General features: G+C 59.0%; 1 protein-coding gene across 2 annotated transcripts in view; it reads right to left on the bottom strand.

Moving 5' to 3' along the window:
* Positions 1-27,501, bottom strand: part of LOC134516856 (uncharacterized) — a 100,703-nt gene that overhangs the window by 60,972 nt on the left and 12,230 nt on the right. Inside the window, exon 2 of one of the 2 annotated variants that reach the window (XR_010071470.1) lies at positions 3,366-3,540. Coding sequence is in view for 1 of the 2 variants with exons in the window: in XM_063337553.1 (XP_063193623.1) it covers positions 3,366-3,396 (31 nt within the window). In the remaining variant the exon portion in view is untranslated. Of the gene's footprint in view, positions 1-3,365; positions 3,597-27,501 lie in introns of those variants that run through there. The other variant, XM_063337553.1, reaches the window with a different exon arrangement.

Genomic DNA, 27,501 nt, shown 5'->3' with positions numbered 1-27,501 from the left:
GAGCATCTCGCCTCCAGCGCCCTCCCCAGCCCCGTCACCATCTCGGCTGTGAATGTGCCCCGTTTTGGGAGCTGCCGCGAAACAGAGGTGGGAAGGAAAGAGCAAGAGCACGGCCCAGTGCAGCGAGACCTGCCAGAGCTCTGCGGAACACGGGGCGTTTGCGGGGGGCTGCCTGGCTGGGGTGGGCCAGCCCCCGGGAACTGGGGCCGGGGGGGAGGGCAGGTACCGGGTCCTGGGTTGGAGAGATGCTGCGGGGAGGAAGGGACCTGTCTGCGCCGAGCACGAAACACGGGGCTGAAGCTGCAGGGAGGAAAAACTCCGTTTGGATGCAAGGGAGCGATTGCATCCGCAGAGCCCGTTGGGAGTGTTGGGAGTCCCGTCTCCCTCCCCAAGGGGCTGAGACACCTCCCGCAAACGCGACCGGGTCCGGGCTGGAGCCCCCCGGTCACTGGGGAGGGGACAGGGAGCGTCACCCCTCGCCGTCCCAGCCGTGCCCACCTCGCCCTGCCCAGCGCTGCCGGGGGAGCTCGGCCACCGGAGTGTTTTCAGTGGTCACTCCTCTTTTTTTTTTTTTTTTTAACAGTAAATGAAAGAAATAGCTGTGAAACACATGATAAAAATCTATAGCTCTCCCTGCCGGTTTGCGGATAGAGTCCCACGACTGTTCATATTGGAAACTCGATTCCAATCAGTGTATTGGCAGGAAAGGATTAGGGTCGGTGCCAAAACGCTTTCATCCTGGCCAGCGCTTTCCCGAGCCTCGGCGTGCTCCACCAGCCGCTCCGGTACCTGCCCAGGGTCCGTCCCAGGAGCTGGCTGCCGGAGCGGCTCCCGCGAGGCTCGGCTCGTGCCAGCACCCCGCCATGTGCCTCGCGGAGGGTGCGGGCACATTCCTCGGCGATGCCTGCACATGCCCGGGCTGTGCCGGAGCTCCTTCCCTGCAATGCTCCCTGCTTTAGCTGCCTGGGGGTCTCCGTTCCTCTGCTGCACAAGCCATGGGGCCTGGTGAGCAAAACCTCCAACGCTCCCTCCGGCGCTGTTTCCCCACCTCTTACCGCCTTCTGCAAGAAGCAGTCCCGATATCAAGACCCGCACGGACCAGCCAACACACAGTAACCAGGATTTCACGCACAGCGCGGGTCCCCGGGACCCCCTTCCCGCAGCGCTGGGGCACTGCCCCATCGATTCTCGCCTCCTTCCCAAGCTGCTCGAGACACCGCGGCGCACAGCTCGGTGTTCGGCAGTGCCCAGGGCACCAAACCGCCCTCGGGTGGGTGACGGCGGGGTCAGGGAGCATCGTGCCAGGCTACATCAATGCAGCAGCGCGCGTCTCGGTGGGTTCGGGCGCCTCACCGCAAAGCAGATATTGGAAATAGAGTCAGGAGTGGAGGATTTCAAGCCATTGGGCTTTTTAGGAGCCTGGAGATAAAGCTGAATAAAAATGAGTAAGGTAGAGGCATTACCCACAGGGTCTTATCTGATCTGGCATCCAAACCTGCTATTGCCTCCACTTCCCTATCTTGAGGAGTTTTTTAAATGCACGCAGCTACAAATCACCCCCTTCCAGTTTAAGTGTCAAATTAAATCAAGACAAACGTTCCCCTGTTCCACATTTCCTTTGGTCCTTGGCTAAGCCCTGCAGCCCTTTCCCAAACCTCCACCTCCCACAACCTGGCACAACCCCAAGCCTTTGCCTTGGGAGACGTCTTCAGCCTGAACTTCCCATCCCTCTGGCATGCAGAGCTGCTCCACCGCCGGCCCCTCTTTCCAGCAGGAAAGCTGCTGAAGGCTTCTTGCAAGAGAAGCTTTGCTATCAAGCTGCTGCAGTCACCAGCTTCAAGCCCATTACCAGAAAACGCCAAGCAAAACTGGGAGCTGGTCTTGGCATCCAGCTCGCTCTGCATCAGGGATGGCCACTGGTGGATGCAAGGGAAAGCTCTAGCAGGACAGATGGCTAAATCCAAAGACTGGCTATCGGCTAAAAACTGATAAGAAACTCATTTTTACACCAACACATGATTAATGTGTGGAACTCACTGCCGTAAGATACAACGAGGCAGAGAGTTTTGTAAGACTTTAAAGAAGATCTGACATTTACGCGGCTAATAAAAGTTTCTGTAGCTCCATGAGTCAAGGTAGATAAAAGGAAGATGCCTGGAGGGGAGATAAGGCCATGTGCTTCGGAGCATAAGCTAATGACTAATAGCAAAAGACAAAGAAGAAAGCACCCCTGGGAGGCTGGGTTTTTCCTGTGTACCAGGTGTTTGCTTGTACCTTCTCTGAAGGTCCTGGCACATGTTACTGCAAGACTGGAGCGGCGACGAGCTGCATCCCAGGCTTGCCCCAGGACAGCAACTCCCCTGCTCCTAAATTTCTACGTTTTGTTTTGGTTTTAAATTAGACCCAGATCTCCTAAAGCCCCGAGAAGCCTCCGTCATTAATCCTCCTGACACACGGCCTGGCCACATGCACTGGAAATCATTGCTCAGGGGCTGGCGGGGCTCCAGGCAGTGGGGACCGAGTGCTGACTCACGGGGGCCCCGGGGACGCTGACACCGCGGGTGGGCATCGAGGATGGCACAGCTGAGCTGTGCCCGCTCCGGCCACCTTCATCCCAGCAGCGCATCGCAGGGAAAGATTTTGTCTGAAGAGCAGCACGGTGCTGCCCGGATCCCGCCAGCTGCCGGGAGGACGTGGGCGATGCTGGTGGGACGGAGGGGTGGACCCCACGGAGGGCACTGCAGACCCATGTGCACGCAGGTACCCGCATTTCGGTGGTTCCTGCATGCCGACATGCCACGGTTCAGGAGGCACGGCGGTGACTCACGAGCCTCTCCTCCATCCCAGAGTTGGGAAAGATATCCCATACCCCGGGCCAGAGCCCAACCACAGTCACAACCGTGCAAATACCCTCGCTCCGGGAATGGCAGTGCTGGGGCTTTGTGTGCTTGCAGCCACGCGCTCCCGCACCCCATCGCCGTGCCCTGCACCACGCAGCAGCGCCGCTGCACACCGGCATCCCCCCTCTGCCCCGCGTCCTGCTTCGCCGCCTTCTCCTCCGATGCCCCTCGCGTCTGCCTGCAGACGGCTGGCGCTGTCGGCGGCCGCCTGCCAACGCGTTCTTCATGCCCTGGCCCAGCACCTCTTGCCTTTGCACAGTTCACATGTGCTCAGCCTGGTCCTCCCCCTGTTTGTCTGCGGGCTCCGTCCCGCCTCCTGGCACACAGAGCTCTCTTGGTGCAGCTACGACCTCCAGCACGTGGGTGTTCATGTCCCAGGACACACTCCCATCCCCTCCCACCCTCTGTCCAACCGCCAGCCCAACGCGCAGCTCTGTGGCCAGTAACGCTGCCCAGGGGCCTTACCTTGAGGTTTGGGGGCCCAGATGTTCCTCATCTCCAGACCACTGCTGTCACGCCGACGTGGAGCCCATCTGCAGGGCCAGCCCACTGCTCGCTAACGGGCCCACCTCTGCGGGAGGCAAGCCTGCTCTGCCCGCACGGTGCCCTGGTGCTGCTGGCCACCGGGAAGGTCCCTCAGCTGCAAGGTGAACATGGAGATCAGAGCACTGGAGGATGCTGATTTCTTGCATTTTGGCTTGTAAACGCCCCTCCCGCTCCCCCTCCGGGCTTATTGCTCTCTAAAAGCACCAAGTCTCTGCGTTTCTCCAAGCTGAGTTATAAAGATCTACAGGGCCTTTCCATTTCCACCCCAAAACACTCATCGCTGAGCCTCCCGCCTGGCAGCCCTCCTCCCAGCCCCACTCATCACTCCCACGACTCCTCCAAACCACCTGCGGAGGGTCTGAGCTCCGGCCCCAGCCGGGCCCTTACACACCGACTGCACCGTGGCTTCCTCCCGAGCCCGGCCCTGCCCCGCGGCAAAGCTGCCAGAGCCGGGGCTGGCCCCATGGCTCCCCCCGTCCCAGCCTGGCCACCCTCCCCCGACCCCTGCTGCTCAGCCCCACCGCGTTCCCTGCCCCCACTGCGGGCTGCAGCCACCTCCCCGCACCCACTTTCCCCTCGCGGTGGGTTAAAAACCCCCCTGTAACACCGCGGCTGAGGGTGGGCATCTGCCCCGCGGGCGCTGCCTCTCTCCCCCTGCCCGGCCGCAGCCCCCTCCCCTACACCCCCTCCAGGGGCGCTGCCCCCCCTCGCACGGCCCCGACCCCCCCGGCCAGGAGGCGAGTTCAGCCGCTGCCCTCCTAATCTAGGCAAAACCCTGCGTGCATCACCCAGGCCTCCCCCCTCCCCCCCTCCTCCTCTTCCTCCTCCTCCTCCTCCCGCTGCCCCCCCCCCACACGCTCGTTCGAGCCTCTCCCGGCGATAGTCTGTCATTTACAGACAGCGCTTCAGCCTCCCTACTTCGGGGCCGGGAGATCTCCGGGGAAAGATCGCTCTTTCCTTTAATTGTGTATTTACACGGCACCCAGCAGCCCCGGCCGGGCCGCCCGAGCGCACGCACCCCCTCGGGGCTGCGCGGGAACCGGCCCCGCCGCGCACTCGCCTTCGCGCCGTCGGTGGAGCCGCCGCGGAGCAGCCCCGAGCCCGCCTCGCCGCGGGCTGCGAGCACGGGAAACGGCGGGGACCCCGCCATGCCCCAACCCCCGGCAGGGAGCCGCCCGTGGCCGGCGAGCCCGTCCCGCCCCTCGTCGCCCTTTAAGAAGGCTCAGCTGGGGCTGGGCGGGGGCGACCCGGCGGCGAGGGGCTGCGGAGCCTTCAGCATCCCCGCAGCTTTCCAGCCGGCGGCTGCGGTTCCCTCCCTCCCTCCTTAGCAGAAAGCCCCAGCCGTGGGTAGCGCTCCGGACTTTCTTACAAAACAGCTCTCCGCTTCCCCCCCCCACCCCCCCCTTTTCTTTTTTCTTAAAAGCACCATGGGCGCTTCAGACGGCATTTAGCGGAGGGCTGCGGTGCCCGCTGGCCCTGCGCCGTGGCCGGCCCTGCCTGCGCCGTGCCCATGGCCTTGCTGCCATCTTCAGGGCATCTCCCACCGGCTCCCGCTCGCCCGGGGCCACGGCGGCTCGGCGGGAGGGCGATCCTCGCCACGGCTCCTCCGAGACCAAAGGCTGGGGGGAAAAAAGCCAACAGGCAAGTTCTGGAGGACTTTCCACGGCACGATCCAAGAATTAGAAAAGCTAAACAGATTTTACATATTAAGACTACAACCCTTTGGTGCAACATTAAAGACTATTTACTTAAGAGGCTGTGGATATTTCGCTGGGAAGTTTTCCCTTACACAGATGCTCCGAGCAGCGACGGCAGAAGCCTGCAACCAGCAGTTCGTGGCGTTTTATCGCATTGCTGCTGCAGCCAAAAACGCTCATTTTCCTCCGAAAGCGGAGGTTTCCCAGTGCCGTTGTGCTGGGCAGCCGGTCCCTGCGTGCTGGCTGCGGCTGCTCCGACACGGCATGCCTGGGGCAGCCGGGGGACTGTCACCAGCAAGTCACTGCCCTTATTTACAGAGCGAGGGCCAAGAGGGGACTGGAAGAGCATCCATAAATCCTATCCCATGCCATTATCCCAATGTGGCATCGCCCGACTCTTCCCTCCTGCCCCCCCAGCTCCTCTCCTCCGGGTAACCCTTGGGAAACCTGGAGGAATTAGGGATTAACAGAGAAAAATATTTCACCTAATCAAAAAAAACAATATAATCAGAAAGGCTCATTGCGAGCCCAGGAATTTGATGGGCTTTAAAGCTTCAAACTCAGCCTCCCCACCGCAGGGAGCCATTCCCGCTTCTCCGCTGGAGGGGAAGAGAGAGCTAACGCCTCCTCCTAAATCCAGATAACCCCAGACATCTTCCGCGGCCGATCTTTAAAGTTTTTACTGGAGAGGCGACAAGCGCCAGGAAATGCAAGCCTCACCTCCAGCCCGCTCGCGGGCCACCTGCGCTCATGCCGGTGTGGCCACGCTGGCCCCACGCCGGCCCCACGCCGCCTCCTGTGGTTTCCTCCCACCCCAGACGGCGCTCCCGGAGCCCTATCTCCGATTCATTACGCTAATTGGGAGGAACCGGAAAGCCAGACTCCGGGTCAGCAAATTTTTGCTGGGGGAAATATTTAAAGAGAGCTGGTTTGGCTCTCTCCAGACCCGCTTCCCGCGGCAAGCAACTGCGAGAAACCCCAGTGGGGCTAAAAGCGGCATTTTGCCCCGGTTTTTGGATTGCTCTTCTCTGTCCAGGTCTGTACCCGCCGCGGACCCGGCGAGGTCTCCCGTGGTTTTCAAAGTTACGACCACCTGAAATTGTGTTTAGATGAGAATAGCAGCTTTCATTAGTGTGTAACACGTCCCCTGTGTGCCCAAAAAGCTCAGAAAGCCGAAGAAAAATTAAAAGCCATAATGTATTTTCTTATTCTTATTGATTTTTAAGCCTATCTCATTCTGTGGACCTGGCTCATTACTTTGGAGCGCTTGTGGGATAGTTTAAGTTCCTGAGGCTTCACGGCAGGATTGCACGAAGACTTTTCCTTGTGTTTTATTTTTCGGTAACCTTGATAGCTAAACCCAGTCTTGTGGAGAAGAGGTTTTAATATTCAGGCTGACAAAAATAATTACTTTTCAGTATTATGCAGTAAACCACCTGATGGGGCCACGGCACCGGAGTTCACATGGGCAAGCCGGCCGGGACGGATCTCCAGCCGAGCGTGGGGACCAGCCACCCATCCCCAGGGCTTCCCTGCTTTTCCCTGGCTTTTCCCGCACCATCCTGGACTAGATACAGGAAAACTGGGAGCCCCAGGATGCGCCGGCATCTCCCGGCAGTGGCGCCGAGGCTGGGCTAACGATGCAGGGCACGCTGCGAGCCCCGCAGCTCCACGTGCACCTCCTTGCTCGGGAAGCCGTGCTTTAATCAAGGCTCCGGGATCCTTCCTTCGGCCGCCCAGGGCAGGCGGCGGGGGGGGAATTTAACTCTAAACACATTAGCGTGCGAGATTGAGAGGTAACGCGTCCTCCCGGGGCCGCCCGGCAACGGAAAGGAGCCTGGGTTTCATTTGCACAAAGCGCGCGGTGGGAATTTCCCTAATCAAATAAAAAGAAAATGAAAAACTCACTCTCTCCAAAACTTTAATTCTCTTAATTACATTAATTGGAGAAACATAGGAGCCTCCTTTGCCTGTGTTTCTTCTCTGCAGAGGAGGGGAGCTGCAGGAAGGGATTCTTTTTGCACGGGGGCGCGGGCTGGACCCGCATCCCTGGCAGGACAGGATGGGGATGGAGGAGGCAGAGCAGGGAGGCCTGCGGTCGTCCTCGCCCAAAAACCCAGCGCCAAGAAGTAATGTTTCCTCCACCTGGGTCTTGGCCGTGGTGACCCCTGCGCCACCGAACGCCCCGTTCACGCCTGGAAAATGTAACGGGGAGTTTCCCCCCGGCTGTCGCCTGCTCCAGGTCCCCATGACCTGGGGAGCACAGCAATGGGAGAGGGGGAGCAGACCCAACACGGGGTTGCAGGGGGACTCACCTCACCCGCCGGCTGCTCCGAGGGCTTTTGGTGGCCGGGAGGTGGCACGTGGCCCCGGCGGGGGCTGCGCCGTGGGCTGGCGTCCCGCACTGGCCCTGGCCATGGTCACCCCCAGCCAGGTGCTGCCCAGCAGCGTGGGATGGCCCCGCCACCCCCGTTAGCACACGGGCTCGTTTAACGTGTCCGCAGGGAGCGCGGGGAGGTGACACCGTGGCGAGCAGCAGCAGAGAGGGGGGAGCCAGCAATGGCCCCCCAGTGGCCCCCCAGGTTTCAACCCCACCGGCTGTAACCCCTTTGCTAACAGGAGGAAGGGAGGGGATTGAAAAGTTGCCTGCCACAGCGTCGGATGCGTGCGCTGCCCGTCCCTGCTGCTGGGGACATCCCGAGCCCGCTGGGGATGCGCATGAGATGCCTTCACCGTGGGGGGGGGAGCGTTCCCCCAGTCCCTCACAGCGGGGAGATGATGAGGAGCAACAGCATAAATACATCGAAAATACCTGCAAATGCCTTTTTACAGCTCCGCTTGGAAAGCAGTGCCTTTGAGAAACGTGGGAGGAAAAGGGGTTTTGAAGTTGCGCCCACCCAAGGCTTAAGCCAGCACGCAGCCCCCACCCCGCAGCCTGCCTCAGGAGAACAAGCACTGAGGTAGGAACAGGCTGACGGCCATGGCTTGAGCAGGAGCCGGGGGGGGGAAAGGGAAAAGGGGAGAGCATGCCACCACAGCTTGGGAAAGTGCCTCCTCCAGGGGGGTAATCCGGGCTTCCCGGGGCACCCGAAGGGCCCTGGGGAGGGTCGGTCGGTGTTTGGGGTGAGCCGGGGAAAACCCAGCTCCGTTGGGCAGCAGCAGCCCCCACCGCGCACCAGCTCCCCGGCGGTCGGCCAGAGGCCCTCTCCCCGCTGACACCGCAGCAGGAAAGGTGACTCTGTAACTATATTTTTAATGTATAATGGGAAAAATCTGTGTTTGCTGTATGCTCACTAAAAAAAAAAAAAAAAAAAGAGAGAGAAGAAAGGAAATGGACACGGCCAGACCATTTGGCTGAACGCTTTCATTTGGTTAAAAAAAAAAAGAAAAAGGAAAAGGAAAGAGCCACCTTTGCAGGGAGCTCACGTCTGGAAAATTCCAGCCCAAATGACATAAGGTATGAGCAACTGAAAATGAGGATTAGAAAGGAACCGATCACGAAACCTCAAGTACGGGCATCAGCATCCTGCTGGAGGGTCCCCACCGCCCCGGGGGGGTGGGCAGCGGGACGGCCTCTCGCTCCCACCGCGTTAGGGCTGGGGGGGCACAAGGAGGGACCCCCCCGGGTCGCAGCATCCCCCTGCATCCCCCAGGGCGAGGGCCGGGGAGCCGGGCAGCTCCAGAGCCTCCCCCCGCGCAGCAAAGAGCTGCTTGAAGGAGACATAAATTACCCGCAGCAAAACCCTTCTCCCCGGACGCCCCCCGTTCCCCCCGCCGTCCCGGGGCAGGGCGGGAGCCGTGGCCCAGCCTCGGGCCCATGGAGGGACGAGCCCGTGGAATTCCTCGCGCAGCCGGGGCAGGTCGGAGCCCCTCGGGGAGCTCAGTGCTGGCCTGCCGCGGGTCGGGCCCTGCCAAGAAACGCACAGGTGCAAATTAAATCAATATACCTGGCGCTGGGGCGGCGGGGGGGGGGGGGGGGGGTGTGTGTCTCTGCGGAAGGGTTTGCATGGCTTTCGCCAGATCGGCTTTAAAGCCAAGCGAAGTCGAAGCGCTGCAAGTTCCGTTTCCACCAAGGTGGGGGTCTGCAGGGCTGCCCCGGACCTGGGATCCCACCCAAACCAGACCCGTTGGGAATAGCGAGCAGGGAAACGCTCCTTTTTCTGGGCAGGATACAGCCGCTCTGCCCCAGCTCCACCCGCATGATGCTCCTTCCCCAGTGGCTGCTGGTGCAGGAGATGCTCTGTCCTTGGGCTGCCATCCATGTCCCTCCCTTTCTCGGTGTCCTAATCCCCTCTGCATTTCAGCATCGTCAGGAGGAAGAAGGCAAGAGCTCACAGAATCACGGAATCACAGACTGTCGGGGTGGGAAGGACCCTCTGGAGATCACCCAGTCCCACCCCCGGCCAGAGCAGGGTCACCCACAGCAGGTGGCACAGGAACGCGTCCAGGCGGGGTTGGGATGTCTCCAGAGACGGAGACTCCCCCACCTCTCTGGGCAGCCTGTGCCAGGGCTCTGCCACCCTCACAGCAAAGAAGTTCCTCCTCATGTTTAGGTGGAACTTCCTATGCTCAAGTTTGTGCCCGTTGCCCCTTGTCCTGTCCCCGGGCACCACTGAGAAGAGCCTGGCCCCGTCCTCTTGCCCCGGCCCGTTAGCTCTTGCTGAGCATCGATGAGATCCCCTCTCCGCCTGCTCTTCTCCAGAGGAACAGCCCCAGGGCTCTCGGCCTTTCCTCAGCACAGAGATGCTCCAGCCCCTTGATCATCTGTGTAGCCTCTGCTGGACTCTCCAGCAGCTCCCTGTCCTTCTCGACCTGGGGGGCCCAGAACTCACCTCACCGTCCCCCTTGCAAGTTCCCGTGGTGGAAGGCCACCTCACAAGCCCCCACGTGATGGGGCCGCCCTGCGAGCTCCAGAGCTCTCTAGGGGGGGCAGAGATGGGCCCATGGTTTCATTCCCACCAGTGCAGAGGGGGCAGCAGCCCCAGGCGGGCAGTGACGCCCCCGAGCTCAGCTCTCCCAGGGCTCTACAGGACGGCGTGGCCACATCCACAGTAATGAATAAAACAGTGCCAGGGTGCGGGAAGTTGTTAGCACAGCTCTGGGCCGGGCTGGGTGGCTCTGCTAAACATGGCCTGGGGTTGGTGCGGGGCAGGGACCCTGCCCGGTCGGCAGGTCGCCCTGTCTGGGATGCTGTGAGAGCTTGGTACCCTGGGGGTGGCATGGTCCATGCTGCTCGGCTTCAGCAGCCTCTCCGGCCAAGCTGTGGCCAGCAGCCAGAAATCACCCAGGTCTCTGGGTCTGATGTGCCCAGGCCGGTACCCACCCCACGGTGTAGCTGCAGAGAACCACAGAACCGTGGAATGGTTTGGGTTGGAAGGGACCTTAAAGACCATCCCGTTCCAGCCCCTGGGCAGGGACACCTCCCGCCAGACCAGGTTGCCCAAAGCCCCGTCCAACCTTGAACCCCTCCAGGGACGGGGCAGCCACAATGAGGATGGCATTCAGCCGCCCCGACGCAGCATTCCCAGCCGGGGCGGGTGTCTGCACTGCCTCCATGGCCCCTTCCCAGGGACCAGCCTGCCTGCGATGCTGTGCCCTGCGGCGGATACCCACGGTAAGAGCACCCCATTCCCAGGCCCCACAGGACGAGGGAGATGCCCTTTGTCAAGCGAGGGTGCAGGGACCTCAGCTGGGAGCCAGATCTTGGGCTGGGAGTCAATGAACCCGGCCACAGCCTGTCCCCAGTTTATTTTATTATTATCTGTATTATTTATGGGCACGGGCCATTGCACCGTCCAGGCGGTGCTGTGCCCCCCGTGCGTCAGGAAGCCGGCAGAGGAGGGGATCCATGGGCAGCATCATCCCTCCTTAGGGAGGGCTGGGAGAAAGGCGGGATCGGTGGTGTTATTTTACTTAATTTATGACTGACTGCCCCCAGAAGAGTTTAGCCCTTATTACCGAGACGTAATGGCCTATTAAGGGAGCAGCATTCCCTGGAAAGCAGCCCAGTGTCAGTGACTCCTTATTGCGATAAGAGCTTAATAATCACACGTGGGGTGAGGACGGGGGAAGCCCGCAGCCTCCTGCCCGCGCTGGGGGCTCTGCTGCCTGAGGAGGAAACCCCTGCGCTTGTAAATCTGTAATTCCTCACTAAATGCTTCGTAACGACAACAAATGTAAAGTCGTGGCAGAAACCCCTCATTTTCTTTTACGGTAAAGTCATGTCCTGAAGCCCAAGAAAGGAACAAAAAATAAAAAAATTTAAAAAAAATTGCTCACTCACTGCTTAAAACGTGCCCGTCTTCAGCTTCTTCGCAGGTTCTGCGACCTGTTTTCCGTGCCGTCCCGTGGGCAGGGTGCAGAGCTGGAGCCCCGCGTGTCTCCCGCCCTTGCGATCAATTAATTTCAAACGGAGCTTCCAGAAGAGGGGGTCTCCCCCCCCGCCCCCGGTTCTCGGCACATCGCTCCTAAGCGCGACGCTCTCGTTTGCTTCTGGGTTTGTTATGGAACAGGCAACATTTTTCTCAGCAGAATGTAAGTCGGAGCGATAAGGACGGGGCAGGAACTGATAGAGACTTTGCAGATCGAATATGATGTTGTTTATTTGACTATGATGTATATTTAAAGGTCTCAGTTACAATTGGCCCCAGGCAATCTCTAATGAGCTGCAGCTGCCTGGACTCTCATTAGCTTTAATGACATCTTCTCAGTACATTTTTCTTGGGGTTAGACCTTGTCCGCTCTATGGTTGTGCGTACACTAAAACCAAGAGACATCTCACCCTAAAAGGGCAGCCAACTCAAAACAGTGGAGCAATGATAAATGATGCAAGTGCCCAGAAGAGACAAACCTTTCCTGGAAGAGTCATTGTTTATTTAAGGCAAACTAAATGTAATTTACTTTGGCACGCCTTAGAATTAGACCAGGAGGTATTTGTGCGGAGGCTCAAAAAATAGGTAACAAAGTCACCGTGTGTGTCCGGCAAAGATCAGTTTGCAATTTCCCTGATTTTTTTGCCATTCGTCTTAATGGACAATCATCCGCCTGCCCGAGAGCTGCTTTCCGAGGCAGAAAAGCTGCGATAAAAAGGCCTGGATTAGCAAAGGAGGTGAGAGGAGCAAACGCGAGCCCCAGGGCGGGGAAGCGGCTCCCCGCTCCGCTCCGGCCGCTGCCATCGATCCTGCCCCTTTCTTCTGCGCCGCACGCGTCTTGTGGTGCTCTGCCCCTACCGCCGGCCCAGGCCTTATCCCACTTCCATCTCTTCTTCGGAGAATTGAGGGAGCAGTCATTAATCATCCCAGCTGTCCCCTCCGTGGGAGCACAATGGCCTTCTTTATCCCGCACTTCAGCAGCCCTGACATGTACAATAACAATCAGCCCTGACGCATCTGTACCGCGCCAGGGAGACTTGCTCAAAAGGTTCTTTTGCAACATTTCAGGTCACAGTTAAAATATATTGGTTTATTGTACGGCGAGCGGTGCAGATCATATCGGAGACGTGTACGGGTTTCCAGGCAGCGGGGCAGCGTCTCACAAACGTGTTTCTCCCCGCGCCGCGAGCCCGGCTCCTCGGGGCAGCTGAGGTGGGGCTGGCTCTCGCAGGGAAGGCGATACGTGCTTCCATGGCGGGGATTTCCATCCTGGCTGTTTTCTCAAGGAATCTGCCTAACGGGGAAGTGCGTCTCTTGCTTACGGAGACGTGCAGAGCTTCGGAAATTCCTCTCCCGAACGGAGCGCTGCTCCCGGCACAGGACGGGCAGCGAAGCACCGTCCCAGCTACGGCCTCTGTCCCCCGGCTGGTGGTGTCAAACTGCTCCTGCAGCCGGGGGTTTCCCCCCTACAGCAAAGCATTCTGCAAATTTGACCCAAAAGTCCCGGCAGAGACAGGGAATTCTGCAGGAGCTGCCCATGGGATTTGTCCAAGGGGGCATTCGGACCTCGCCGTTGCCGTCACACGTGCGCACCGAACGTCTGTGCCACCCCCAGGGACACGGGGCGGGAGAGGACAAGCTGGGTGCCACGTCCCCTGGGCATGGGGGGGACAGGGGGGAGGACAGGAGAGGGAAGGGGGACACGTAGGAGAGCAGAGACGTGTGCAGGGAAGGCGGCTGAGCCACCTTCGCCCACATCTACCCAGCGGAAAGCCGAGGGAGGAATTTCTAAGCCCTCCTTAAATTCCCGGGCTCCAAAACGCCACTGAGCGAGCAGAGGTATTTCTGGACAAGTTGCAGGAGCTCCCAAATAACCAGGGAACAGTAAAAAAATAAAGAAAGGTGGGGGTGGGGGAAATAAAAACAGGAAACAGGTGGGGTTTACTTTTCCCTTTCCCCCCCTCGTCGTTTCACTGCTTTTTGCGGGGCAAGCCGTACCTCTGAAGCCCACATTAAATAGTTCGCTACAAAATAAAATGCAACCGAGTTAACAAGCTCTGAGATTTAGGGAGACCGCCACTCCGGGAGATACGCGAGCAGGTCAGCGGGGCATTTCCCAGCTGTCTAGACCCCGTGGCGAACCGCTCTGCCCCTGCCCGCCCCGCTGAAACCGAAGCCCCTCCGTTATTTGCAGCCAGGAAAGCTGCTGCGGCTCAGCCGGCCCCGCAGCCGGGGCTGCATTCCGCCTCGGCGCCTGCGGACCCGGCCCCTGCTCCGCATGGGAGCCACCAGGGCGTATGTGTCTTCTTTTCTTCTTTTCCTTTTCCTTTCTCTTCTCTTCTCTTCTCTTCTCTTCTCTTCTCTTCTCTTCTCTTCTCCTTCTCTTCTCTTCTCTTCTCTCCTTCTCTTCTCTTCTCTTCTCTTCTCTTCTCTTCTCTTCTCTTCTCTTCTCTCTCTCTCTTCTCCTCTCCTCTCCTCTCTCCTCTCCTCTCCTCTCCTCTCCTCTCCTCTCCTCTCCTCTCCTCTCCTCTCCTCTCCTCTTCTCTTCTCTTCTTCCCTTCCCCTTCCTTCTCCTCCCCTCCCTTCCCCTCCCCTCCCTTCCCTTCCTTTCCCTCCCTTCCCTTCCCTTCCCTTCCCTTCCCTTCCCTTCCCTTCCCTTCCCTTCCCTTCCCTTCCTCCTTCCCTTCCCTTCCCTTCCCTTCCCTTCCCTTCCTTCCCTTCCCTTCCCTTCCCTTCCCTTCCTTCCCTTCCCTTCCCTTCCTTTTCCTTTCTTCCCTCCCTTCCTTTCTTTCTTTCTTTCCTTCTTTCCTTCTTTCTCTCTCTCTTTCTCTCTTTCTCTTCTCTTTCTCTTTCTCTTTCTCTTTCTCTTTCTCTTTCTCTTTCTCTTTCTCTTTCTCTTTCTCTTTCTCTTTCTCTTTCTCTTTCTCTTCTCTTTCTCTTTCTCTCTCTGACATTTCCAAGGAGAAATGCAGGAAGAACAAAGGCAGACCCCAAACCGGGCCATTTTGCTCCCAAAGCACAGGATGACCTGGCAAGCGCACGGTGCCGGCGCGTGGGACCCGGTACAGCCCGACCGCGCGGTGGCTGCGGGTCAGGAGCAGCGCCGGTGCCGGGCGACGCGCTGCGGGTGGCACCGGCCCCAGCAGCAAAAGCAGCTTTTCCCTCTGACATAAACCACGCTGGACTCCAGCCCCCGTTCCCCCTCCTCAGCCCCCGACCCTCCGCCGAGGAGCGCCCGTGGGGCTGCTGCTGTCGGTGCCGCGGCTGGACGCAGGCGATGCCGTGGCCGCGGAGCTGAGCCGGGGCCTGACGGGTGCTTTCTGTTTGGCCATTATTTGGTGCAGGGGTTTTATGTGCAATTAGAGTTATTAGTTAAAAATTCAGCCCATCCTCCCTGCCCTGGCTGTGAATTATCCCTGATCTCCTCACTGTGTTTCCATCGTTCGCAAACATCCACGGGGGTGACGCAGTTTGGGGCGGGGAGGGCTGTTTGTCCCCGGCCACATGGCATCGTCATTTCAGAGCCGGGGACGGCACGTGATGAGCCGCCGGCGCAGGGGAGGAAGGTGGTTCGGGCCGAGAGCCCCACGAGCACCGGGCACAGGTTGAAAGGACTAATTAGCTCCTTCCCCCGCCAGCTGCGAGCTGAGGCCCCGCGCACAGCTCCTTCGGCTGGTGGGGACTGGCACATCGTCGTCTCCATCCCTCCAGGTTTTGCTTTCCAGCCGTTCCCCGAATAAAGGCTCGTGCCGCTCGGCAACGCGCGCAGGCCCCGGGCTTTGTATTATTTCCAAGGTCATTTGCTCTGCAGCGGGGCTGAAACGCAGAATTGCCTTTCTCGCGCTGTTTATGTCTGCCAGATACACACTACTTGCTTTTTCATTTGGATTCATTTTCTGTGCCGTCCTGAGAGAAAGGAGCAAAGCAATTTTCTATTTACTGCAAAATTCCAAGTGAGCAATTTTGTGGATCTGGAGATTGTCAGGAAGAGGTTACTGGACTGTGTACGCGGGGGAGGAGGAGAGCAGAAGTGATGGGAGAAGCGCACGGAGCGGGAGAGGCGAGGGCTAAAGCTTTTGCAATCCCGTCGCCGCCTCGAGAAACCTTTGCCTAAACACCCAAGACTGGTAACTATTAGTGGATGTGTGAGTAATTCCTAGATAATTTTTTAAGTATTTGGAAGAAAACAATGCATAATGAAAACATTACGCTATTGTCGTGCTGCTGACACTGTTGGCCAGATTCTCAGCTGCTGCGAATCACGCTTTCGCCTTCGACTGGCGCAGAACGACGCCTTATTCATCCCAGCTGAGGATCGAATGCCTCGGCCAGCGCGCCGCCACCTCTGCCTCGCGGGTCAGCGCAAAGCTCTGCCTGAAAAGCTGGTGAATTCGGCGGTGCCTGCCCAGGGCCGTGCTCTGAAACCCCGCCAAGGCTGCGGAGCCTCCCGCTGCCTCCAGCCTAACCCCGGCGCGAGGAGCCTCCGGAGCATCCCCCGCTGCCGGCTCCCGAGGAGGGACCCCTGGGCTGGGCTGAGCGAGGGCAGGGATGCAGCCGGGGAGCCGGGAAGCACCCGGCTGGCGGGAGGGAAGGAGAAACGCGGGATGGTTAGCAGTTTGCGCACACAGATTAATTTCTATATGTTTTTTTAGAACTCAGAATAATTTATTGTAATTACTGTTGGCTGAGTTGTGTTTGAAGAAGGCAGTGCTGTTTAAAAGGATTTTTGAAAGGCATTGAATTGGGAGGCAATTATTTTCTTTTTAAAATATGTTTAAGGATTATAAAAGTAATTACTGCCCTCAAGCCAGGATGTCTAATTATGTTAAACTGTGGCTTAAGACAGCACAACTTCCAGTCTCTTCCTTGGGTGGCTCGCGCAGGAGCAGAGTGCACGTGGCACGGCCGGGCAGGGACGTCGCTGCGGCTCCTCGGAGGCGACGCAGCCCTCGCAGAGACACGGGACGGGGAGGGGAAAAGGGGAAGAAAAGCAAAAGGAGAAAGGGGGAAATCGGGAGAGCAAGGGAAGGAAGGGACCGCGGGCACCACGCGGGTACCCCCATCACCCCAGTGAGCCCGACGCCTGCGGGGAAGGGCTCGCTCTGGCTTTGGGGATCGGGCACGTCGACCCCTCCGGGGCCCCTTCCTGCCCTGTTTTTCTCTGTTTTCCTCTGGGAGCCCTTCACGAGCAGCAAGAGAGAAGTATGCGTTTATTTTTCAAGCTTGCCTTTTGGCTCCGGCTCCCCTCTGTTCTTCTGCCAACGTGTGAGAAACAAGTTCAGGTTTAAAAGGCAACCTGAAATGTGCATGCACGCACAAAACGGTTTTATTTTTATAATGCCATGATTTATGGGCCAGCTTGGGGCAGGGTGGGGGGGAGGGGGGGGGGATTTCACTGGTGTTTTCTGAGCGTTTGAAGGTTGCCCATAGTGGGAGAGGCAGCCAACATCCTACGTGCCGGGGAAGCGGCTGCTGCAGGCAGGGGGAGAGGGCAGTGCAGGCAGCGTGGGCAGTGCAGGCAGTGTGGGCAGTGCAGGCAGTGCAGGCAGCGCACCAGTGCAGGCAGCGCAGGCAGTGTGGGCAGAGCAGGCAGTGCGGGCAGTGCGGGCAGCATGGGCAGTGTAGGCAGTGTAGGCAGTACAGGCAGTGCAGGCAAGGCAGGCAGTATGGGCAGCACAGGCAGTGCAGGCAGTGTGGGCAGTGCAGGCAGTGCAGGCAGCGCGGGCAGTGCACTAGTGCAGGCAGCGCAGGCAGCACGGGCAGTGTGGGCAGCACAGGCAGTGTGGGCAGTGCAGGCAGCGCAGGCAGCACAGGCAGTGCGGGCAGTGCGGGCAGCACACCAGTGCAGGCAGTGCAGGCAGTGCAGACAGGGCAGGCAGTGCAGGCAGTGCAGGCAGTGCAGGCAGTGTGGGCAGCACACCAGTGCAGGCAGCATGGGCAGCGTGGGCAGCGCGAGCAGTGCAGGCAGCACGGGCAGTGTGGGCAGCACACCAGTGCAGGCAGCACGGGCAGCGTGGGCAGCGCAGGCAGTGCAGGCAGTGGGGGCAGTGCAGGCAGTGCACGCAGTGCATGCAGTGTGGGCAGCACACCAGTGCAGGCAGCGCGGGCAGCGTGGGCAGCGCGGGCAGCGTGGGCAGCGCAGGCAGTGCTGACACCACAGGCAGGGCAGGCAGGGCAGGCAGGGCAGGCAGTGCGGGCAGCACCGGGAGCAGCACGGAGGGTGTCTGCGGCACCCTGCAGCTGCACGGGAGCCGGGCAGGGCTGGATGCAGCGAGGCAGGCGCAGGGAGGAGGGTATTTCAGTAACAAGAGGGGCGGGAGGTGAGCTGCGGGGAAGCTGCATCTCAGGGTGCGCAGAGAGCGGCTGGGGCTTGGCCTCGGCTCGGAGGTGGGCGACCCAGGGGAGGCGGTGGCTCCCGCTGGCCGAGCTGCAGGAGGCCGGGTATCGGGGTGTCCGTGGGGATACCTGCGGGGAAATGGGGCTCCCTCCTTCGCCACCCCTTCCAGCACCCAGCGCTGGCGGTGGGCTCCCACGGCTGATCACGCACATCGATTTTGAGTCCACACCACCCAGCTGATCCCTCTCACCCTGCACACCCTCTTCTGCAGCAAGCCAGGAGGCCGTGGGCTGGGGTGGACGCTCCTCTTCCAGCACGTCTCGGAACAGATTCACCTCGTTTAACCCAAACTGTCAAGCGGCCATGACCCAGAAAAGGCTGTTCCGGGGGGGGCAGCAGGCAGAGGGGGGGCTGTGCCCCGCACGGCGCTGGGTGCTGGCTCGCAGGCACCGGGCAGCTCGCAGAGACACGGCGAGGATGGGGAATGCAGCGAGAGGCGACGGGCGAGATCTGCTTTCTGGGAAGAGAGAGTGCCGCGCTGCCACCGGGAGCAGCAGCTAGGAAGCGAACCAGGAGCTGCCGGCGCCGGGCGAGGAGGAGCAGGGCAGCTTCCAGCGTCCCACGCTGCCCTGGGGGTCTGCCAAGGGTCAGCGGCAGATTTATCTCCAGCTCAACTGCGCTAGATAGACCGGGGGAAACGCGGTCCCAACACAAGGTTTCTTACAAACATAGAAAATTGTTTATCGTTATTATTGTTGTTATTGTTCTTGCTACCACTATTTTTATTTCTCAGTCTGGTTCCCCAGTGCCTTTGGGTGATTTTCACCCCTGGGCTCTGCCAGCAGAGAGACTCGGTGGTGGGTTTTTTCCCAAGCCACACGTGGAAGCAGTTGTCGGCGGTATGGGCCCTTTGTATTCTGCGGATTATAAAAGGTCTCTCCTGTAAGGAGCCTGGAAAAGGAAGAGTTCTAATTAGTATTAACTCTGCCAAAGCCAATAATATCCTTGGGTAATTATTGGTTTACCCAATTTTCCTGTGAGCCTACTGTGTAAATACACCATTGTGAAGAGGCTATTATTTCCTCCACGCTCCACCTCGCCACAGCACTGACGGTTTCGGGCCAGTCACGTGCCCGTTGTGATGGGGGTTGTTCATTTTGGCGGGCAATCACCACCAATAATCAAACACAAGTCAGGAGACGGCCCGGGCCGATGCGCTCCCTCCACCCTCCCGGTCCAGCCCCGTCTCTCCACCCCAGCCCTGCCGAGCGCCCCTCAGCCCTCCTGCCCCGGCTGCGGCCATTCCCCACCTGGTGCGAAATCCAGCGGGATGCTCCCCAGGGACCGCGGCCACCCCCCAACGCTTCCCGGGCCGGGCCGGCATCACGGCGCGGCAGGGACCGGCCCGTTGCCCCCACGCGGGGCTATCCCCACCGCCACGAGGGGAAGCGCCGGGCAGGGAGGGAGCGTGTCTCCCCGCAGGAGACCCCAGCCGCTTTCCCTTTCATCACCGCTCATTTATTTGGATTAGAGTCAGCTCTCTCCTGAATCCTTTGTTCGCTGTTTGTTATTCCACATGCACCCGGCGCTGCGCGTTCATCTTTATTAGCTCTAATTGCTTCCCCGTTCTAATGGGATCTCGCTATTCGCATACAATTGAAAGGAAATGTATTCATTAAAATAATTCTCCTCCTAAGCGTTGTTTAGGGCTGGTGCTGTCAGTGCCGCTTGCCGTGACACTCTGCCTGCCCGCCGCCGCGCGCCGGACGGGACCAGGACACAGGCAAAGCCTCGTTAACGATCTTGCGTTAACGGGAACCGTAGGCTTCAGGCTCAGGTGGGTTTGGGGGACGTTTGTTGGAGGAGGGAAGGCTGCTGCGGAGCTTGAGGAGCAGGTGAAGGGGTGGCACCTGTGTGCTCCCACCCACGGGCAACCCAGCGGCTCTCCCCAGCGCCGCCGTCGAGGGCAGGGAGTTAAATGAGAAGAGACAAAGCCAGGGATGCCCGAGAGCTGGAGAAACCGCGCCAGGCAAAAGTCTCCAATCAAGATTAGTGACAAGAGATGGCTTCAAGCAGCAAACAAGCCATCTTCCCAACAGCTTGGCTTCCTCCCCGGCGCTCAGATCAACTTTTCCACCTTATTTATTTCCTCCCACCACCGCTAGTTAAGCATCTTCAGGGAACACTTTAATGACCCTTCTTCCTCCTCGCTGTTTACGCTCGGCTTTCCCTCCCCTACCTGGGGCGGCCGAGGTACCCTCGCCACCGTAGCTAAGCAACCTCCCCATTAGCACACTTGTGGCTCCGACCAAGGCATCTCCTCGCCAGCTTTACATAATTAGCCCTTCAGTTTTTGTCTGCCGTGCCCCTCTCCTCCCCTCCCGACACCTCCGAACGCCTTGTTTCTGCAGCACTGTCCGCTCAAATGAACAGATCTCCCTTTTGCTGGAAAAAACATCCCCTGCTTTGTCACATTCCCAGCCCTCTGTGAAAGCCGCCTTCCCTCGCCTGGCATATTTATGCCATCATTTGTTAAGACCATCATGTAAGGCCAGGGCTGGGGAGCTGGCAGTTCCAGGGCTTGCAGAGCCGCTCCGGCGGCGATGGGCAGCGCGTTCTCCTTGTGAGCAGTGCAGATGTGCAGGAGTTGTCCCTGCAAATGGGGCTGGCAGGGTCCTCCCCTGCCGGGCCACCCCACGGGCCACGTGTGAGTCGCTGATGGGCTACCTGAGCATGGGCACGGCTGCGGGCCGGGAGGGAGCGCCAGCTTGGACCAGCACCACCTCCCTGGGAGAGACCCTGGCAGAGACGAGCCCCGCCAGCACCTCCCGAGCGCTGGCTGCCGTCCCGTGTCACCTCTGCGGGGGTGGCTTCGCGATCGGTACAAAGGCTGAGCCCACGCCGTGCCCGTTTTCACTAGCCGGGTATCCCTGGACCCCCGCAAGGCTCCCCTCGTGCGGACACAGCCCTGCAGCTTTCCTGGGGCTGATCCTGGGCCGGAGCTTCGTTTAAAATGCAAATGGCTCGGCGTTGCCTAACAGCGATGGCACTAATGGGATGCGAGTTTGTGCCCGCTAATAGCATCCTGCAGTACTTGTGAAGTAAGTGTCTGCTTTGTCTCCGCGCTTGTCTGTCACAGAAGAACATTACCCAGGCCCCGGCTCCCATTCTATTAATATATGTGCTTAATTATGCTGTACGGAGTGCCAGGCTGGCAGACAGACTGCAGAAGCTCTGCTATCACTGGAAGTCCTCTGCTGAAGAAGACAGCGGTGACATCACGGGCAGACGACATCAGCCCCGTGACACACTCCCGCTCTCCCGTCGGCCTCCTGAGACCCTTCCGACCCCCGCCCTGCCAGCCTCGGGCTTGCACAACGTGGATGGGGGCTACCGAGTGCCCCCCCCCCCCGGCAGGAGGCACACACCGTGCTCCCCAACAACTCGCCCTGCGCATCCTTGGGCCGGCATCCATCTGCCGAGAGCTGCCCCCTCCTCCCAGGCAGCGCTCGCCGTCGAGCTGCATCGTAAAAGTGCCCATCAAGCCCCAGAAGGCAGAGTGTGCGACAGACAGTAACCATCTGCCCGCAGGTCAAGTGGCCGTGACAGGCGTCCTCTGGCCGCTACGACAGCGAGACGGTCTCGAGGCCGTCCTTGCAGAGGCTCCGGCTGACTGCAGAGCCCGCTGCCTGCTCTGGCGCTTTTTATTCATCCTTGGGATGTACTTGAGAGCTGTCAGCTCCCCGAGCCACAGCGAAGCCGAACGTCTCGCCAAAAAAATCTGTGCTCGGGTAGCAAGAGGACGGTGAAGGCTTTCGCCAGAGCCGGGAGCCCTGCGCGGGGCTGGGGCACTTCTCCCGGCACAGGCAGCCCCCGCCGGGAGGGGGGCAGCACCCAGGCGGCGCTGGGGATCGCCGTGCCCACCGATATTTGCAGGCACAGGGGGTACTTGTCAGTAACTGCCCCTCTGCAGTGTCACCGTAAGCTGTGGATGGATGGGGAGGCGTCGAGGTGCGGGCAGGGCCGGGGGCTGCTCCCGCTGCCCGGCCTCGGCGGGGCACCCCCACACCCCAGCTCTGCCTGTGCTTCTTTGGAAGCCTTGCTGGTTTTTTTGCTAAGCGTCGGGACAGCCCGTGTCCAGCCTGGGAGTTCTCATCCCTAAAAACATCTGAGGTCCCCTTTCCTTCCCCTCCTGCCTCCTGCTCCCCACTGAGCTCTTTTCCTGACCCCCCCTCTGCCTTGATGCATCACCTCGGACCCCTCTCCTCCTCCTCCTCCATCCCTCCCTCAGCTCTCGGAACAAAACACTAGATCCTGGTCTTGTGGGAGGTGTCCCTGCCCCCGGCGGGGGGCTGGAAAGAGAAGATCTTGAAGGTCCCTTCAACTCAAACCATTCCACGTCTCTGTGGTTCTGTGATCCCTGCCTTTGCAGCCAGTGCTGGACACCCTGATGGATGGGAATTAGCAACAAATCAAAAATCATGCAATCACCCCCCCCAGAAAAAAACCCAGAAAGGAACAATAATGGTATCACACGGCAGCAAAGACAGTGGCTCACAGGAGGGGCGTCCTGGTGAAGCCATCTGGGTGGCCCTGTGGCCAAAGCGGTCATGCCTGGGTCACTGGGGGGGAGTGGGGGCGTCTTGGGCACAAACGGGTGATGGGGAAGCCAAGCTGGGGGCCACGGAAGCCCCAGTGTGGGGCGAGACCCACCGCCAGGCCCCGGGAGCTCTTGCAGCAACTTACTGGAACCAGTTCCTGAAAGATCCTGGGGTCCGGGGATCTGCGGGTCCGGGGATGCGCCACGCTCACAGGGAGGAACGCCCGCAGGCTCTGGAAACGCGTGGCGGCAGCAGGATGCTTCTCCTCCCTTCCCAGCCGCAGGGAAGGAGGGGAGTCGGGCAGAGAGAGGACAATTCTTGCTCCAAAGAGAGTGAAATGAGATTATTATTTTTTTGCCTCGTTCTGCACATAAACCTAACACTTCCTTTGAGGCAGTCCTCGAGGACTTCCCAGACCCTGGCTCCATCAAAAAGGAGAAAATTTAAAAAACTAAGCTGTTCTACCAGAGTGGGTCTCCCGAAGCTTATAAACAGGAGTGAGGTTAGCGAGGGGCGGGAGAGACGGGGAAACACGGGGCTGATCCCGCGAAGGGCGGCGGGCAGAGAAACCGGGCTGGAGCAGGCAGGGAAACAGCAAATTCCCTGCGAGCCAGACCGGCCTCTGGGGAAACGGGGTCGTCCGAGCCCTTTGGGGAGGGAGGCCTCAGCCCTGCAGGGGGGCACATCCGCGGGCACCGTGCAGACCCCTGGTGCCTGCGAGGAATCTCCTGCCCACGGCAGACGTGCAGACGCAGCGGGAGAGGAGGCGGGTGCCCATCCTGCGGCGGAGGAAACCTCGGGGTTGGGTTTTGGGTTTTGCTTTGGATCCTAATGCATCTGCCCTCCCCGCTTCGCTCTGGCTACAAACCCGCACAGGTCGTTGCTTTGTGCTGCTTCACTGTTTTTTACTCTTTGCCCCTTTTCGTGTCCCTGCCCTGTTGAACAGCCCGGTCCCCCCCCGCGCCGTACCCCTGCCCTGCCCGTGCTCCCCCCGGCCGTCACCAGCGGCCTCGGACAGACCTCTCCCACCAACCCGACGGCTCCGCAGCATCTCGCCGCATTCCCCAGGTGAAATGATCCCCCCGCACCCTGCCGGGTTTCCGCACCAGCGGCCCCGTTGCCGTTTAATTAAGGCAAAGCCCCTCCTTGCTGTAGAGACTTTCGCTTACCAGCAGATTTCCCCGAGGCCTCATCAAGTGAAGCGCTTCTCCATGCCCGCTCCTCCGCCACCGGCAGCGCCGCGTTCCCCGCCTGCCCGGGGCAACGGGAAAGCCCTGCATTTAGGGGCCCTGTGTGGGACGCCCCGATGCCCAGGGAAGCACCAGGCGCGTCTGCTCACCAAAGGGAGACTGGTCTTGTCCTGGGAAATGATGCTTTTGGTCCAAACCCTGTCTTTGCTCTAGGCTCAGTGCATCAAAATTTAGCTCTTGTAGCTGCGCCGGGGGCTGCAAAGGGCTCCGTGGCTCTTGCACAGGCTGGAGTTTGTGCTTGTTCTCCAAAAATACGTATGGCTGGTGATGGCTCTGCAGGAGCAGGAGCGGGGAGAGTTTCCAGCAGCCAGGATACCCAATTACTAGGGTTTTTCTCTCCATCCAGCTTGACAACGACATTTGTGAAAAATTAAGAGAGAGCCACGCTCTTCCCCGCGTACAGGAGGAATAAAAGCCTGTCTGCCATAGGCTTCCAGATGTCATCTTACGTTTTCTGTAAAAATTTATAGGGAACGCAGCTGGCCCCAGAGACACGGTTTGAGGCGCAGAGAGCGCACCGGCACTGGGCAGAGATGGCCGTGCAGCACGAGCCCGTCCCCCGCCGGCGCCCCACCGCCAAAGCCTCTGCCCCACGCCGGGCTGGAGGGGCTCAGCCTGACGTGGGGTTGGCCGTGGGGGGCAGGACGGGCTGCGGTGAGCCGTGGGGAGCGCGACGAACCCCCCCGAGCTGCTCCCGCTCACCCGCTTTCCCCGCTCCACGCTGCTGCCAGAGCCGGTGCTCCTCCGGCAGCCCCCAGCCTTGCAAACGGCGTGGGAGCCGAGGGCAGCGGGACTGACCCCTTCCCTGACTTTGTTTCGCATTTTCAGGAACACAAATCGCCATGGTTACCAGAGCCTGGGCTCCTCGTTAGCAACATTTGCTCTCCATGTCAGATTAACGAAGTTGTGCCTCCGCAGCGCTGTCGGCTGTACCAGCGCCGGTCGCCAGCGCGGGCCGTCATGTCACCGGCCGCGAGGACACGGCACCGCTGTGGGAAGGCGGCAGCGGGGCCAGGGGCAAGGGCTGCTTTCCAGAGCCCCTTCTGCTGCATTTCCCCCATGTCCCAATTATATTCGCCAGCGTCACGTAGGTGCCTCACCCCCTTACCGAGCTGCAAGAAGAAATCAGCTTTCATTTTCCCTGATGCAGGTACTTTGAAAATATAAAACGCATCCGCCGCGCGGATCGTCCCTCGGCGATGACTACGCAACATCCATGCTACGGCCAACCTGCCTTTTTGACCCTCTCTCACTTTCTCTCCGAAGAGGAGCTATTTAAAGCATCGTATTGAACCATTTCATCTGTCCACAGAGGACCTTCGAGCGCTCCCGGTATCTTACGGCGCTTGCCGGTGCCGGCCACGCAAGCGTTACCCGCACCCTCTGGCCTGCAGGGAGGGGGCGACTGCCGGGGGCCAGGAGAGCGACGACGGACGGGTGCCTGGCTCGGCAGCCCCGGGATGCCAACGGCGGGGAGAAACGGCCGCTCACGCCAGAAACTCTGGACCCGGCCCAATGTCTTGGATGACACCAGCACGTACATCCTTCCCCCGGCGTAATGTCATCAGGCTAATCCCCACCGGCGCGTCATCTCCTGGCACCGGGACAACACTGGAAGGAAGCAAACCTGGACCGATCCCTCCTCATTTACCCAGACCTACCTAATCCCAGAGAAGCAAGTTAATAACCTGCATCAGCTCAGTATCTGCTGGTTTTTTATTAAACTACTCGCATAACTTCGATATTATTTTGTCCTCGCCAACTCAGGCTGCCCAGCTTCAGAGCCAGCAAGAAAGGGCGCGCTCGCAGGAGATGTTTCCTGAACAAACCTCAGGGTAAAACTTATTTCTTCTCACTATGTGATGAATTCTTACAATGAAAACATCTGTTTAAAACGGAAAAAAAACCCCACCACACCACCCTAGGCCAGATCCCAAGTATTTTGTGCACAGAAGGAGCTGAGAACAATTGACCGAACGATGTATAGCGGGTCTTTCAGCGAGCGGATCCCGCCGGCACCCAGCGACCCCCCGGTGCCCACCATCGGCGCCCGGCGTGGTGTCCCACGAGCGCTTCCCCCCATCCTCATCCTCCTGCTGGGGATGAACAGCCTTGTTCTTACCCGGCTGCGGCTTAACGAGCTTCCGCGGCGAGCGGGGACCTGCAAACAGCGGCATCAGTTATTCTGTCTGACCCGCCGTGCAAAACTGTTTTCCTGCTCGTGAAGGAAATCTTCAGAGCGGAGCTGGGGACACACAAACGCAGCCCCACGTCGACCATAAATAAATAGATATAAGTGCACGCGCTCTTTTATTTTGCATGCCTGAGAGCTAGAAATAACGTCTGACGCTCGAAAAAAAGGAAATCTTCAGTTAAGAGAAAAAGAGAGAGCCGTAAGAAGACAAGACAAACACTATATATTTATTTTTATGGCGTAAATGGAAAGCCCGCGCTTTCGGCTCCGCGGAATTATTTTACAGTGTATCCCTGGCAGAAATCGAAAAAATCCGCTCGCATCCAGCCCCTCAATTATCGCACCTCGCTCTTCCGTGTGCCAGAATGACATCTTAGGAGCTGGCAGGAAGATTTGCCTCCGCGCTCTCCGCGCGCTCCGAGGTGTCGGGAGATTTTGCAGCTTGGGTCAAAGGATGTTAATAAAGCACTTGAGTCTCCATATGGTATTTTGGCACTAAAATGTCAGCTGCTTTTCAGACACTGTACTTTAATCATTTCAGACAGGCCCCTTTTAAATGGTTTGTTTGGTTTGCTTAGAGAATAATATTTGTTATTTGGTTTTCAGAATGACTAATAAATGAACTGTCTTTGCTCGGGGAGAATAATGCCACTTAAGCAAAACCTAGTGCTGCAGTTCAGAGCTATTTAATAAGAAATACCTGTCAGTGTCAGAATATATTTACTGTGCATTAGCTTTGAAGAATTGCAGAATTAGTTTTCCCCTTGCTAAGTTTACTTTATGTAAAATGTAACACATGAACTGCGAATATGTGGACAGCAAACAGACTGTATCAATGAATTCAGCCTCCCCCGGAAAATGCTGACAGTGGCAAGAGAAACACCTCGAACAGACACAACTGACACCATCAAAAGCCAAACGTGTGACAGCTGCCAAGGAGCCGCCGCCTCCCTCCCCGTGTTTAAAAAACAAAATCAAATCCAAAATAACATGCTGTACTCTATTTATCCTCTTGTTTAATCCGCTGGGAAAGCATCAGCATAATTAAACGCTTTTAACCTTTCGGTTTTAACTTGCAATGAGGCGGCGGCAGAAAGCGCTCGGCGCTGCCCCGGAGCGGAGCCCGGCATCGCCCTGTCCCCGGGGAGCCTGCAGGGCATCCCGTCCCCATCCCCACCCTCATCCCATGCCATCCCCATCCCCATCCTCATCCCAACCCCATCCCATCCCCATCCCCAGCCTTGTCCCATCCCATCCCCATCCCCATCCTCATCCCATCCCCAGCCTTGTCCCATCCCATCCCCATCCCATCCATCCCAGCCCCATCCTCATCCCATCCTCATCCTCAGCCTTGTCCCATCCCATCCCCATCCTCATCCCATCCCCATCCTCATCCCATCCCCAGCCTTGTCCCATCCCATTCCCATCCCATCCCCATCCTCATCCCATCCTCATCCTCAGCCTTGTCCCATCCCATCCCCATCCCATCCATCCCATCCCCATCCTCATCCCATCCTCAGCCTTGTCCCATCCCATTCCCATTCCCATCCCCATCCTCATCCCATCCCTATCCCATCTCATCCCATCCCCAGCCTTGTCCCATCC

The sequence above is a fragment of the Chroicocephalus ridibundus genome, chromosome 6, assembly GCF_963924245.1.
Source record: "Chroicocephalus ridibundus chromosome 6, bChrRid1.1, whole genome shotgun sequence".
Lineage (NCBI taxonomy): Eukaryota > Metazoa > Chordata > Aves > Charadriiformes > Laridae > Chroicocephalus > Chroicocephalus ridibundus.
Note: the sequence above shows the minus strand (reverse complement) of the source record. Positions and strands in the feature narration are given on the sequence as shown.